At 34.2% G+C, this 15,855-nt stretch overlaps 2 protein-coding genes across 2 annotated transcripts; one reads left to right on the top strand and one right to left on the bottom strand.

Annotated features, from left to right (window-relative positions):
• Window positions 1–5,025: 5,025 nt before the first annotated feature.
• LOC127221848 (olfactory receptor 10AG1-like) lies at window positions 5,026–7,578 on the bottom strand. Its single transcript, XM_051183829.1, is given in 3 exon segments — window positions 5,026–5,659; window positions 5,661–5,855; window positions 7,541–7,578. Coding segments are annotated over 3 exon segments (867 nt in total).
• Window positions 7,579–7,682: 104 nt separating this feature from the next.
• LOC127221847 (olfactory receptor 10AG1) lies at window positions 7,683–11,625 on the top strand. Its single transcript, XM_051183828.1, has 3 exons — window positions 7,683–7,760; window positions 8,726–8,780; window positions 10,670–11,625. The coding sequence occupies exons 1-3, from the start codon at window positions 7,683–7,685 to the stop codon at window positions 11,623–11,625; spliced, it is 1,089 nt and encodes a 362-aa protein (XP_051039785.1).
• Window positions 11,626–15,855: the final 4,230 nt, after the last annotated feature.

Here is a 15,855-nt window from a genome sequence, read left to right as displayed (position 1 = left end):
ACTGCTTTTCAGAGGTAAATGCTTGAGTACTCTTCAGATAAAAACTTTGAAAGTTCTTGGTAAACAATGATAGATGATGGCATTGGGTCACTCCCTCTATCAATTTTAGATGAAGAAGTAAAAGAAGAGGATAAGTAGAATTTTCTCAGAAGCCACAGGGCTAACATTACTTGACATAAAATATACAAATTCCTTTTTTTCTTCATTGATTGATTAGCTAAAGTAAAATAAGTACTGAATTCTCCACTTTGCAAGATAATTATTGTTAATACTAATGGACAGATGGAACAAAATATGCATGTATTTTAAAATGGTAATAAAATGGGGGGCACTAAGCATCTAATTAAATGAGTTGATGAGTTACTCTTACCAGTGGAAATAGTATTCCAACACTGATTTTCCCAATTCTAAAAGTAATTGCTTCTCAACTCAGAGAGCTTCATTGTTTTCTCATAATTGTAATATCTACTTTTGTATTTTGTCTAAAAGAAAAAAGCATAATTTCCAGAAAAATAAAACATCTAATAGTCAGTGTGGAAACAGCTTCAATTCAACATGATGCTGCTATTCTTAAAGGTCTGTTCATATTATCCCTCTTTGCTCCTATAGTATGTAGGTAGAATCACATCTTAACAATCTTGAAAAATTAGGAACAAAGTGTTATCCAAGAAGAAATATATTATGTGCAAAAATAAATCTGCAGAATTGCATGTAGAAAATAAAGAACAAAATTGGCATAATGATGAATGATGCATCATATGAACATATATAAAAAATATACCTGTTACCAGTAAAGATATCACTCAAAGAAGATATAACAGAAACAAATACTGCATCCCATCAAAATTAAACTATTCTGTAACTCAAAGGATGCTGTTAATAAAGCTATCCATATGTATTTATTGATATAGGCTCACTGAAGAGAGTTTCTTCATTTAATGGTAGAACTCAGAGATATTCAGCATTCAGTTGATGTGACATAATAACCAAGAAAACTAGTTGTACTTATAAGGAAGGAGGATTTAGTTTGGATCACCGTTTTAGATGGTTCAGTGCACAGTTACTTTGTGTTGTTGTCTTGGATGTGCTCTGATAACATACATTCTAGTGGGAACATACTCTTTAATTGCCCTATTTAAAATACAGCAAAGAAGTGGAAAAGGAGTTGCAACAGAATTTCAGTTATTGTGATTAAGTTGTTGAGAACAAGCAACTTAAAAGAGGATTGCTTTACTGTATTTTAAAGTTTGAAGGAGTGTAGTCCATTATGCACTAGATGGTATGACAGCAGGGAGCATGAAGTTGTTGGTAACATTGTACTTGCAGTTAGGAAACTGAGAACAGACAAGGAGTAGGGCCAGGCTATAAAGACTGAAATCTAATCCCTATGAGAAATGCTTCCTGTGATTGTCTGTCCTTTATAGATTCCACAAATATCAAAATGATACTCACTGCCAGCTAGAAAAAAAAATTATTCAAACACGTGAGCCTATAGGAGACACTTGACATTAAAATTACATTATATTCCTGGATCACACAGATACATAGCCAGCAAATAATTAAAAAAAAATGTCATTTTCTCTATTTTAAAGTTTCCCACAGTCATCACAGTCATTAATAGTGCCAATACTGTTCAAATTGCAAATTGTTTCTAAAATTAGAGACAGTTTCTTAAGTGAGAGCTGTGTAAAATGAAAAGAAATCTAGGTGCTCATTTTCAATATAGAAGATAATAAGCACGTGTTCCTGGGAATTTGATCACACTGTGGACCTTGAGATTGTGGTCTTTAAATAAAAGCAAAAATAGGACCAATGGCAGAGTAAGCAACCAATGACCTGACGTAACGATAGAGTGTGATGGCAAGTTGGGAGGTTGGAGAATGAGAGGCACAGTAAGTTGAAAGGAGGGACATCTGGTTGGAGTAGTTTTGTTTTCTGAGTGAGTGGGAGAGAAGCTCCTTTTGAGAGGACTGCTGAGGAGGATGGTCACCTGTCTGTCTTCTTGCTTTGCATCCCTGACTTAAGAGGTTTTTACCCCAGCATCTGACTCCCAAGTCTTTCTTGATAAAGCAAAAGGATAGAGACTTACTTGGAAAAACACTTGTCTCCTTACAGGAAGGCCCATGAAACACTCTCAGAATGCAGACTGAGGTGTCAGCAGCATTGGAGAAACAGTCAGCACCTTGGACATCGGGGTATAGCTGCTATACAGCAGCTATATAAACAACATGGCTCTCTAGAGACAATTAATTGATAGAATATATTATAAAATTACATTGTTTTAACTGATAGGGCTTGAAAGAAGTGGCCATCTGCATGCTGATGAAGTTGGAACTCACTAGCTATTCACTCCACAAAGTTGGATGACTCAGGATTCTCAATCACTGAAAAGTCAATGGTACTCACTCCACATTGTAAGCTAGGGTTTTATTTCTATGGATGATTGTAGTAGCAGAAGCAGTTCTCACAGCAGCACTAATAGTTTGAATAGACATAGCAAGGAGCAAAGGTAGGTAAACAAAATTGAGTTTTTCCTTAGACATCTTTATATCTGTTCTTTTTAAACTTCGTACATGGATATAATGTTTGTTGATGAAATCTACCCCACATACTCTCCTTTACAATTTTTTACCACAGTTTATATTACTAACTTCATAGGAACTTTTAAAAAGCACATTCAGAATATTTAGTGTTAGTGGTATGTACATGAACTATAGTATAAATTGCCTCTAAGGAACCAAATTCTTGAAGAAAATAACTCCTTTCCCATGATGCTAGCTATTTTCCAATAACTTCTCAGACAGTGGGGGATATTACAAGCCCTTCCAGCACCCATACGTGCTGGATTTGGGCTGGCTTTGTTTTGTGCAGGTCATATGCATACAGTCACAGATACTGTGTGTTTAGCCATATGTACAACTGTTCTGTCTTGTTTGGTAAACACTGACTATTTAGTAAAATTCCCATTACATTGGGCTTTTACATTCTTTATATTTCCTTTATAATGGTTATGCCCCAGCCTTGGGGCAAGGGAGTACAATACAGATCTTACACAGTGATGAGAGTCCCAACTTTTTTTTAATTCTCTATACATGACTAGTCATGAGTTTCTGCATGAACCACCATCTTCAGTGAAAAGGAAGTTTTTTGATGAGAGCTGTGAGATATACTAATTTTAGTAAACTGGGTCCATTTAGCAGAACAATAATATTGGATATTTCAAGCCAGCCTATTTATATTTTCACTGCTAATAGGAAGGAACCACATATTCTGAGGGAAAAGAATCTTACCTTGGTCATTTTATTTTCCAAAGTATGTCTGTCTTAGTAGATTATAAGAACAGACTGATAATAAAAAGGTACCATTATAGTAAATATTTTCATACCAAAAGAGATAGATGTTGCCACACAAAAGAAAGGCAAGACCAAAATAAAATCAAGCATGTAAGAAAGACAAGCAAGCAAACAAACAAACAAACAAAAAACATATGTGGCATTTGAGGCTGAGGATGACATCATTTGCATTGTCTTACACAGCTTCTCCCCTTCATCTTCCTTGCTGCAAGCTCTTAGTCATAGAGGCTCTTTTCCTTGATTGTAGATTTCCTGGATAGATGTCTTTTGTCTACGTGAGGTTTATATATAGCTACTAGATATTTTAAAATGTGTCAGAAAACTTAGGTAAACAGACTATTTAGATATTACATATATCTTCACTTGCAAAACTGACTCTACTGTTTCGGTACCTCTTTCACAACATCCCTCTGTTATTGTCTTGACATAGTGATGATGATTGCTCTCAACATAAAAGCAGTTGTCATGAACAGCATACCTTTTTGAGGTTGAAAAGGATGGTGTATCTTCACATCTCTGTTCCAGTTAAATGTGACAATGCTGTCACAAATTATCTCATATTTACAAATAGTATCAGTATCTAATTGTGTGTTTAATTAATCTGTGGGTAGGTGGATGAAAGACTATAATACTTAGACTTCAGCCAACAAAGTCACTTTTATCCAATCAAACTACTTGGGAAACTACATTAAATAATGATGTATCTCCTATTATAAAAAGTCACTAATTCTTAAGATCAGGAAAATGGGAATTAGCTTACCACAGGACCCGGCAATACCCCTCTTAGGCATATATCCAAAGGATTCACATCCATGCAACAAAGACATCTGTTCAACTATATTCATAGCAGCACTATTTGTAATAGCAAGGATCTGGAAGCAACCTAGATGCCCCTCAATTGAAGAATTGTTAATGCAGATGTGGCACATCTACACAATGGAATACTACTCTGCAGAAAAAAATAATGGTATCTTGAAATTCACAGGCAAGTGGATGGCACTTGAAGAAACCACCCTGAATGAGGTAACCCAGTCACAAAAAGAGGAACACAGTATGTACTCACTTATATATGGATTTTAGACCTAGATCAAAGGATCAGCAGCCTATAATTCACACCACCAGAGGGTGAGAGACAGAGAGGGAAAAAGAAAACAAATAATAATAATTTTTAAAATAGTCAATTTGGAATGAAACAATCTTGTCTATTTCACAAGTTGAAGAAAATTTAAATATTTCAAATACGAGAAACCAGAAAATACTTTTAGTTCAGATTCAAAATAATAGGTTTTATATGTTTTTGTCATTGTGGATCTAGTTTCTCTCATAAAATATACATTTTTTCTAGGTCTATCCATTTCTTCATGATTAAATTTCCCTTTAGAGCTGAATATAACTTCATAATGTACATATTCCATGATTATTTTATCCAGTTACCATTGAGGAATATTTAGTTTTGTTTTCCATCTCTGAGCTATTGTGAATAAAGTAACAATGAACACAGCTGAACATGTTTCTGTAGAGTAGGCTGTCAATTCTTTGTGTATATACCATAACTATTTCATATGATAAAATTTTATTTATTTATTTATTGAGATTATAATGTAAATAAACCATTTATTCCCTCCCTTTCTTCCAGGATCCCTACTTCAACCTACCCTTTGAAATAATTAACTTATTTTGATTGCTTAAAGTTACATATAAACTTTGGCATTAAGTAGGTAATAGATGCAGAACCAAAAAACAAAACCACCACAAGATGGGAAGAACATGTGGAGAAGGCTTTTGCTTGTCCTTTAGCAATTGGCAACCTCAGGATGGTGGCAATGATTTTGCTGTATGATGTTAGTATTAATATGAAAGGGATTGCAGCAAGCAAAATAGCCAATACATAGACATACAACTCATTAATAGAAGTATCTCCACAAGCCAGCTTAAGTATAGGGGGTATGTCACAAAGGAAGTGGTCTATCTGGTTAGAGTTACAGAAAAGTAGAGAGAATATCTGACAGGTTTGCCCTAGCTGAAATGGCATTCCACCAGTACAGGAGCCCACTGCAAGCTGTATGCACTTTGTTGAGTTCATGACAAGTTGATAATGCAGAGGATTACAGATGGCCACATAGCGGTCATAGGACATCACAGTCAGGAGAATACTTTCAGTAGCTGCCAACATTAGGAAAAAACACATTTGTGTAGCACAGGTCAGAAGAGAAATGCTTCTATCCTGGGTCCAAATGCTATACAGAATCCTAGGGACAGTAACTAATACATAACAGATTTCCAGAAAAGAAAAATTTGCTAGGAAAATACATGGGTTTCTGTAGTGCAAGATCAATCCTGATTATCATAATTATGAAGCTATTTCCAATTAGGATAATTAAGTACATTGTGAAGATCATCCCAAACAGAAAGTCCTGGAGGTTGGGAAGATCAGAAAATCCAAGGAAGAGAAACTGTGTCACTGTGGAAGCATTGACTTCTTCCATGATGTCTGTTGTATCTCTGAAGATGATTCATCCAGAAGTACAGTTTCTTATCCTTATTTTTATCATTTAAGAAGATAGGTTTTTATACATGCATGTTTTTTTGGTTCTGTTTATGAATACATATAAAATTATTCAATGTTTAAATGTGATTTTCTAAATTTCTTTTATTCTGATAGTTTTCTATATGTGCTGTTTCATCTCAAAATTAATAATTAATTGAGCACCAGATTTGATGAGATTCTATTATACAGTTAAAAGTTTTGGAAGTTCTCCAGCCTATAATTCACACCACCAGAGGAACTAGGATACAAGGTGTATTCTAAGAGATTCATATAAAGTCCCTCACAGAACCGGGAAGGGACAAGTACCCCAGAGCACAGGAGAAGTGGGGGGGCAGCGAATGGAGAGAGAAGTAGGAGAAAACAAGGGGGAGGAAAGGAAAACACGTGCAACTAGGAAGATAGAGCCCGGTTAGAAATAGAAGACAGGAGAGAGAGAGAGAGAGAGAGAGAGAGAGAGAGAGAGAGAGAGAGAGAGAGAGAGAGAGAGAGAGAGAGAGAGAGAGAGAGAGAGAGGAGAGAGAGAGAGAACATAAAAGAGGGAGCCAATATTGGTTTGAAGATAAAATTGAACACAAAGAAAGGTAAAGAGAACTACAAGACTGCTGCCAACTAACAATTTGAGCATCCGTGGAAAGGCTATCATAAATGCCCTTCCTGGAGAGTGAGATCAATAACTAACTTATCCATGGATCCCTCAACTAATGCCTGTTGGAAACAGGAGCAAATACCCATACATAAACACTGAGTTGAAGTAGAACCCAGATGCAGATGGAGAGGACAAGACCAGGCAGGAGAAACACATAGAGACAGCTTACCTGAACAAGGAGGAGCTAATGGGCCACCAGACTGATAGCTGGGAAGCCAGCATGGGACTGACTCAGGCCCTCCTGAATATGGGTCTCAACCAGAAGGACTGAGCAGTCTAAGGAACCTCAGACAGTGGAGCCAGGATGCATCCCTGGTACACAAAAGGACTTTGCAAACACATCCCCCATGGAGGGATAACTGCCTTAATCTAGAGACAGGAGAGATGCCCTAGTCCCTAATTCAAATGACCTGTCAGATCTACATGACAGCAACTGGATGGCATTTCCCTACATATGGAATTGGGGTAGGGGGGGTGGGAGGGGAGGGTGGTTAGAGTGCATGTGAGAGGGCAGAGAGTGTAAAAGGGTGGGAGGGAGGAAAGAAGGGAGGGAGGGAGGAAGAGGGACCTGGGATCGACATGTAAAATAATAAATTAAATTAAGAAAAAATGCTTTGACTCCAAAATTTAAGTTCAAGGACAAGTTACTGGGGAAAAGGATTTCTATTCTTGTTTGCACAGAAAATGAAAAGATGTGGATTCCTGATCAAGCCAGACTGCCTGAAACAGAGTACCAGGTGATCCTACATTCAAAACAGCTGGACAAAGCAGCCTTACAGACTACAGCCAGGATTTCTGAATCTTCTTCGAATCCTCCATGATAGCACCCCTTACCAGCAGGAAGTAGTTTGGAAAGAACGATGCCCAAATTCCCAAATATTGTCTATAAATGTTTGTTTTCATTTAAATGGACTTTGTTATATAAAATAAATTAAAAAAAAGAAAAAAATGCTATCTTTTCTGAAACTGGTTTTAACTAGCACATTTACTTACCTATGGACAAAATAAATTACTTGTATGACTTTAGTCATAACTTTTATGGCTTTAGTGAATAAAAAAACATTTTTATACATACACATGAATTACACATTGAATATTTAAGGGTAGTAAATGATATTTTACAGTAGTTATTAATATGGATAAGTTTCAGGTTTCAGAGAGATGTTTGAAATGGAAAACCAAATTTAAGAAAGCCAAGAATCTTTTGAATAAGGTATTTGTTGAACAACAGAGTGAATATAGTTAATACTACATTGTTATGTTCTTTAAAATTGCTGATTATAGATACTAAATAATTTGTCTAAAAACTGTCAAGTACCTGATGTAGTGAACAGATTAGATTGTAAAGTATAATGTTTTATAAAATATGTGTTCTAGTTCTCAAAATATGTTCTTTTCTAAATTGGTTAGACTATTAAAACTTTTATCTTCTCCAGTTATGTACATAATTTTAATGCATTTATACATATGAGCATTTTATACAACTTTTCCTAATTGGTATAGTCTCCAAAGAAGGAGAGAATGGGGACAACTGCGAGAGACTACTGCCCTTGGACATAGTCCTTAGAGACAAAAGTTAAAATAACCCAATGACACAACCAAACAGCTTTGGTCACTGACTAAGGTATGTTACAATGAACATATTTCTGAGGTTGAACACACTGTGCATCTCAGAGAGAAAATATATTTTAATGAATAAGAAGTAATTTCCTTCCTAAATTTCACTATAGGTGAGTTAAAGTATGTGCTTTAATACATAGAGAAATGGCTGGCTTTATAATTTGAAAACATAAATGGAAATATAAACTATATGATATAAGACAATTCTTCTGAAAATTAGGATAATATATTTATTTTCTCAGCACATATAAAAGGAAAGTAGTATTTGCATCTCATACTTAATTATTGTACATTTTCTGGCTTCATAATGAAATCCTATCAAACAAAATGAAAGCTTCTTTTTTTCAAATCAAGTGGTTTCATTAGACTGGTTTTCTTAATTTTGAATGTAACAGTCACACATATAAAGGAATTATGTCTAAATCTTATAGTTGGAGTGAGATTTTAAATGGAATTATTTTGTGATTGAAAAATAGTTTGGTATTCCTTAAAGTTAATTGCTATTATTAAGAATATAGAAACCAAAATAGCGTTTTATATTTTTTTTCTATAATGTAGGACTATGAACTCTGGCAGAATAAAGCTGAGATAGAATTCATCTGGGCTTTCCACAGTATGTAGGTTATTTAAGTACTCTGTTCTTCAGCTACTCATAAAAAAATAGCAAATGACACTAGTTTTGGTACATTAAATAGGACACACAAAGAACTTAAAGAATAGCATTTACTAAATAAGAAATGTTCAAAAACTGTCAGTAGAAGGGCAAAATATGATTAATAATATGTTTCTTACTTTTCTTTAAATTTATCCTTAATACCCATAAAAGAGTAAAGCAAATAATCAGTGAAGGTTGATGTGTTGTTGATGGAGAAAACATATTTTCCATAAGAATACTGTAGGAACCATAGTTCCCAGTTTGAAGCTGCCAAGAAATCACTATTTTTGCTTTTTTGACTTAAAAATTCTATAAAATTATTCTGAGGATATTGTATTTTATACTGTGACTTTGGTTACATATTTGATATTTTTTGTATTTTTGGAACCAAGTCTACTTCTCGTATGAGATGAAAATTTTCAAAAGAGTATTTTCTTAGTTGTGGTTAAATCTTCATGTAATTTATTGTATTGCTGCTTTCTCTTAGCTTAGTATTTCTGCTGATCTCTAACTCTTTTTACTCTCATAAAATGAGGATGAGAGGATTTATAAGAGTGGGCTAATAGCATGGGCTAAAATGATATTGAGAAATGTAGTAGCTGTAAGAACAGCAATAAAATCAACACCTACTGAGATTATAGCTGTATTTTCCAGATCAGATAGTTCATAGACTAGGCTGTTTCTGTACCAAAATAACCACTTGACATGAAAAAAAGGCAAGTACTAAATATTTCAATAAGAATGTTGATACATTAGGATGTCTAAATTACATTGTAAATCACTCAATGTTAATTTTTTTTTCAGACTGCCATTGAAGTCAGTGAAGCACCATTATTGCAGTATATATAGTTTCTCATTTTAGAGTAATTTGTATCAGTCTATATTAGACAAATATCATACACAGAGGCACACACAGACACACAGACTCAACCTCCCCTCGCACACTAGTCTAGTTATAAAGTTGAAAGGAAGAATGGAACAGTGAAATTCTAGATACTGGAACTGGATGATACTTGTGATACAGTTCTTTTTTTTTTTTTTTTTTTTTTTTTTTTCTCTGTATGTTTGGTTTCTTTTTACATTTTAGTTTTGCAAAATCCTCAACTTTGGTGAAGAGTCTTTCAAAGTGTCAAAACATTGATACAGATAGAATTGATAAGAATAGTGGGGACCGTGAAAGGATTCAGTAGATGTTACAAAAACTATTTTTTCACCCTCATAGTATTCAGGAAATGTGATATATTATGTTTCATTATCTCTGCTATGTTTTTACAGAAATGTAATGGAGTATATTGTATAACACAGGCTCACTTTTGTTATCATTGTCTATGTTCCTTCCCTCATGGTTCGTTTTACCAGAGCACTATTATTGTTACTGAGTGACCACTCAACTCTTACTTGAGATGTTACTCAGAGAAAAAGCTTTTTAGCTCAATGAGAAAGTTTGCCAAGAGCAAAAATGTGTTAAATGGTTTCCATGATTTTTAAAAAAAATGCAAATAATTAAAAGAAAACATAGAGCATACTCACCAGGGAAGAGATGCCTTTCTCAGCTGCTTAGAGTGAAAGGATAGACAGTCTGAATAACTGAGATCTGTTTTCCTATTTTGGCTTGTGACAAACTGTCAAATTGTATTACAAGAAGGAAGAACAGATTTTAAATATGTTTTTTTAATCCCATAAAAATTTAGGAAATGAGATTACATTGGTTTGTGAATAACTGAAGTAAATAAATAAAACTGGACATCTCATCTCTATCTGTGGATTTGACACTTTTGGTATGTCACATTTTTTTCCTGATCTCCATGGAGTAAGTTACTTCTAACCTGGATACTAATCATACATAGATGGATCCACACTACCAACCCATCAACTAAAGAACCACTCCACGTTAGTGGAATTCATCTTACTTGGCTTTTCTGATATTCCCAATTTGCAAGGATTTCTTTTTGGAATGTTCTTGATAATCTATCTAATTATTGTGATGAGCAACAGCCTCATCATCATAATTACTACGACTGATCCTTCCCTGCAGACCCCCATGTACTTTTTCCTTGGAAACTTTTCTTTTTTAGAAATATGTTATGTGTCAGTCACTCTCCCCAGATTATTAACAAATCTCTACAGACAAGACAAAAGCATTTCCTTTATGGCTTGTGCTACTCAAATGTATTTCTTTCTTGTTTTGGGGGTCACTGAGTGCTTTATTCTGACTGTTATGGCTTATGACAGATATGTTGCCATTTGCAACCCTTTGCTCTACCCTCTCATCATGAACAGTAGTTTCTGTATACAGTTGGCAGCTGGCTGCTGGGTAAGTGGAGTTCCTGTGCATATAGGTTTTACATATTGGATCTTCTCTCTACCGTTTTGTGGTTCAAATGTGTTGGATCACTTCTTCTGTGACATACCTCCAGTAGTGACCCTAGCTTGTGGTGACACTTTTAAGATAGAGATACTGATCTATGTGATTGCCCTTTTCGTGGTCACTATTCCTTTTTTGCTGATTCTTGGATCTTACGTGAAAATAATCTCAACAATTCTGAAGCTTCCATCTACAAATGGGAGAGCCAAGGCCTTCTCTACATGTTCTTCCCACCTTATAGTTGTAGCTTTATTCTTTGGATCAGGTATCATTACATATTTGAGGCCGAGGTCTAACCATTCAGCAAGAACAGACAAATTCCTTTCTCTTTTTTATACAGTTGTGACACCAATGTTTAATCCCTTGATATACTGTTTGAGAAATAAAGATGTTATGATTGCATTTAAAAAGTTCTTCCAAAGATGTAATATGTTATGATTCAAAAAGCATGCTTTATTTTATATACTTCTTATTTTTTGAAATATCAATTATTTATTGCCATCTTTCTTACCCTTGCCATATACCACTCCCCTCACTTTCATAGCCCCACTTTCTTAGTGTTAAATATAGATCTACATACATAAAAACAGAATAACACATGCTCTGTATTTTTTTTTTTCATGAATAATGTTTCAACAATCTGGATGTTTGAGTGAGTTTGAATGAGTGCCCATGTTTTTTCTATTACACAAAACCAACTCAGTGTTTATTGTTTTAGCAGATTAATTCCAAAATTAAGTTCTATTTATGTACACATCTAATTTCAAGAGTGGAGTTATCAAAGGATTTTTTTTCATGACTTGACTCCAAAATAATGGCTATATCTACTAGATGCTGCACTGCTTGGTTTGGTATCAACTTGACACAAGCTAGAGTTATTTCTTCAGCTGAGGAAATGCCTCCATTAACAGATCTAAAGCACTTTTGAGTTCCTGCCCTGACCTCCTTTGGTGATGAACAATATTGTGGAAGCATAGACTTAATGAACACTTTGCTCTACAAATTGCTTTTTTTTGGTTATACTGGTTTGTCCCAGCAAGAGAATCCCTAAATAAAGCATGTACTTACTCCATTACAATGTTGAAATGAACTAGATATGAATAGGTAAAACTCAACTATTAATGATTTTTATGCCTTGATTAATGATTACTTCATAATCATGTAATTCTATTACAGAAAGATCAAGCTCCAGTTGACATTAAGTATATTTATGTTAAAGACAATTACAATTCTTCTGTTGAGTAGCCTATTGCCATACACAGATGATGGCTATTGTTTTACAGATGGACATGATTTCACACACCTTTAATTTCAGCACTCTGGAGGCAGAGACAGGTAGATCTCTGAGTTTAAGGTCAGCCTAGAATATAAAACAAGTTCCAGGACATTCAGGGTTACTCAGAGAAATACTGTCTTGAAAAACCCAAAAGAAAAAAAATATTACTTTTCTTAAAACATTCCTCTGTTTTTCCTTTAAGGCCTGTGATGAACATATGTTGAAATGTTTTCTTAAGAAACTGCTCATATTTTCAAAAGTGAAAAAAAAGTATAACTAGCATTCCATGGAATGCTATCAAAACACACACACACACACACACACACACACACACACACACACACACACACAGGGTTTTCAAATGCAGCTCCGTGGTTTTACAATTTTTCTTCTGAGATGAAGAAGAATCACCCATTAAGGTAGTGAGTTTCTGAATATTATGTAGTCCCTTCACAGAATTACACATTTTTTTCAGGCATAGACATAGAATTATTGATAACAGTAAAATAAATAAATAGGTATAACCTTTAATAAGCAAATTATAGCAAAGAACATTTTCTTTCATTTTTAAAAGTTTTTTGTCTTTCAATTCTAAATTTTTTATCCTTTTTTAAAATATAAAGTATTCAATATTATAATTATGCAATTTAATCTCACAGAAAACAATGGTGCTAATCAGAGGCTAGGAAGAATCAGGAGGCAAGAAGTACAGGAGACATTGATAATTGGTAGTATGTTATAACTATTGAACAGCAGAATGACTACATAGAATTGTAATGTACTGCAAAGTTTGAAGACAATACATTGAATATATAAAAAATAGAGAAATGATCAATTTTTAAAAATGGTATATATTTTCCCTTGACTTAAATATATACTATGTGTATTAGTATTGAAAAATCATCAAATTCTAACAAATTATAAAATTTTTACATTTAACTATTAGTTTCTTATTTAATTAATAAAGGAGTGGTGAAAATGGAACAAAGCCCTTAAGTTTAATGAGAATGGAGGGCAACTGGGTACTTGCTTCTATTCTAAGTATTAAATTGTTCCTCTGAGGACATCCTGGAGCTATATATCAAGTTCCAGGTTGGTCAAAGTTATATACTGAAACCCTGTAAAATGATATAATATAGAGGATTGAGAGAGTTTTATTAGCTACTGTAGAGAACAGGAAATAGAGAACCACAGAATCATATTCCCATAGTTTTGAGAGCACTAAATAATAACAATAAAACTTGTTAGACATTTTGTATTTTAATCATTAGAAAATGTTTTAAGAACCATGAAATAGCAGAAATCATGATAGAGATATTTGGTATGCAGATACCAGTGATGTATGATGGAATAGGGGTAGGAAAAGACAAGCTGCCTAATATTTTGTTGTCAATTAATAAAGAAGAGTAAGCACTGCATCATCTTAGGAACCAGTAAATATTTCATGAGATGTTCAAGATATTTTGTAGTGAAGAACCACCTCATTATATCTAAACAAATATATCCTAATCTACCACATATAAGAGAATAACTTGGAAGAGATCAAAGAGATACCCTAGTTTAAAGAGACATTATTTTTTCAAAATTTATTATATTTAAAGAGTGTGGTATCTGTACCAATATGTGCGGAAACTATGATCATCAGAAGAAGGTATCAGTTTCTGTGAAACTGCAGTTACAGGTGTATTTGAGCAACCTTGTATGTTCTGGGAACTAAACTCAGGTCCACTACAAGAACAATTAACCTGTGAACAATGAGTCCTACTTTGTGGTCAATATCTGTTTTTGTTTCTGTATTCACTAATAAGAAAAAGATGAGATATGTGTTGATAATGTTACAGACCAGGCACTCTGGAAAAAGAAGATATACAACATAGATTTACCCAGCTTATTAATTTAATTTCTTTATTATGAAGTATTGTTGGCCCAATACTCAAGTTAATTTGAATCATCTATTTACTCTACTAGTGAATTATTCCAAAGCTGTTTAACCAACTTTGCATTCTTTGAAATATGATATAAACCATTTGTCAATACTTCAGCTTGTCTGGTATTTCTTCATCAAGTTCAAACCCACAAGTCATAATATAGCATCTGAAACCTACAACAGAGACTCTTCTTTACTCTTCTGTAGTCTTCCTACCTAATGTTCATAAAAACAAATTTGTTAAGTGCTGTAATTCTTAAGTTTGTTTTGCTATAGGGCATAAAGTGTTCATATAACCATTTCTATATTAAAATATATCATTGAGAGCTTCATTAATCTGTGATTTGAGTCCATAGTCATTCATATCTTGGTCTTAATGAATTAAGAGTGAGGGCTGTGTTTTGCATGAACACATATGAAGTTCTATTGCTGTGTACAATTTTCTCCAAATTGAAACATCCCCTAACACAGAGAGGAAGGATTTTTCAGGACACTCAGAAAATACACAGTTATGAAGTGTTTGTAAAAACTGGACTGTTCAAGATTTAAAAGACCCCTCTCAAAGTTAGAGGAAGCAGTAAAGAATAGCTAAAAGATGAGATTTCCTGTCCTAGAAACTGCTTGGGAAAATATCTAACCTGTGATGTTCTGTGCAAGTTCTATAGAAAGATTCAGGGGTGCTGCTTTCATAAACTTCACCAAAGCTACGGTGACACGTTTGATGCTAACTTGAGACATTCATGATCCCTGAGACTTACAGAAAGTGATAGAAATGTCCTGCTTCGAGTAAATACTTGAAACTGACATTTAAGTTCTCAGTGCCCTAGGCTAAGCATCCACTACCATTCAGAGTAAAGAGAAACATCCCTGATAAGTGAATATACCACCCTCTATGAAAGAGAAACATCCCTGATAAGTGAATATACCACCCTCTATGAAAACAGAGTTAATGATACAATTTAGTGCCATTCTATTTTAGGTAAACAGTAGTAGTTCTCTCTTCCCTACCCAGGATTTAAGACCACATCAGCCATGGATTTTTAAACATGTTTTCAGGTTAAGTCTCCTTTTCTATTTGGTTAATGGGGGTCCCTGGGACAAGGGTTCTTGAAGACTAGGTGGGGAAGGATTCGATGGTGAAAAACAGAAACAAACACAGAACAAGCTTGAATCTGCGTGTATTTTTTCAGCTTTCAAGCAAGGCTTTTTATCCAGGATATGGGATAGTTCCTCAGAAATTGTATTTATTAATGCAAATCCAGATAGAACAAATGGCATCATTGTTGTTGGGTATAGTAACCTACATCTCATTCAAAGCTAACAATAAATCAGAAAATCATTCAAGGCTAATCACAACTAACCGCCTATTTTCTAAGATTAGATTAGTAAATCTTTATGGTCTGTTATTGTTTAATATTTGTTGCCTAGATCTTAAAATCTTTAAAAAATTGAGCTCTTTTGGATT

This window comes from Phodopus roborovskii, unplaced genomic scaffold (genome assembly GCF_943737965.1).
Source record: "Phodopus roborovskii unplaced genomic scaffold, PHOROB, whole genome shotgun sequence".
Lineage (NCBI taxonomy): Eukaryota > Metazoa > Chordata > Mammalia > Rodentia > Cricetidae > Phodopus > Phodopus roborovskii.
The sequence above is the reverse complement of the archived record's forward strand: the minus strand, read 5'-3'. Positions and strand labels throughout refer to the sequence as shown.

Bases quoted from the DNA above. Each gene is read 5' to 3' on its own strand.
- LOC127221847 (XM_051183828.1), top strand. From the start codon at position 7,683: ATGGATAAGTTTCAGGTTTCAGAGAGATGTTTGAAATGGAAAACCAAA. The intron at 7,761-8,725 runs GTATTTGTTGAA...TCTATAATGTAG, and splicing joins CCAAGAATCTTTTGAATAAG to GACTATGAACTCTGGCAGAA. The intron at 8,781-10,669 runs GTATGTAGGTTA...AATCATACATAG, and splicing joins ATTCATCTGGGCTTTCCACA to ATGGATCCACACTACCAACC.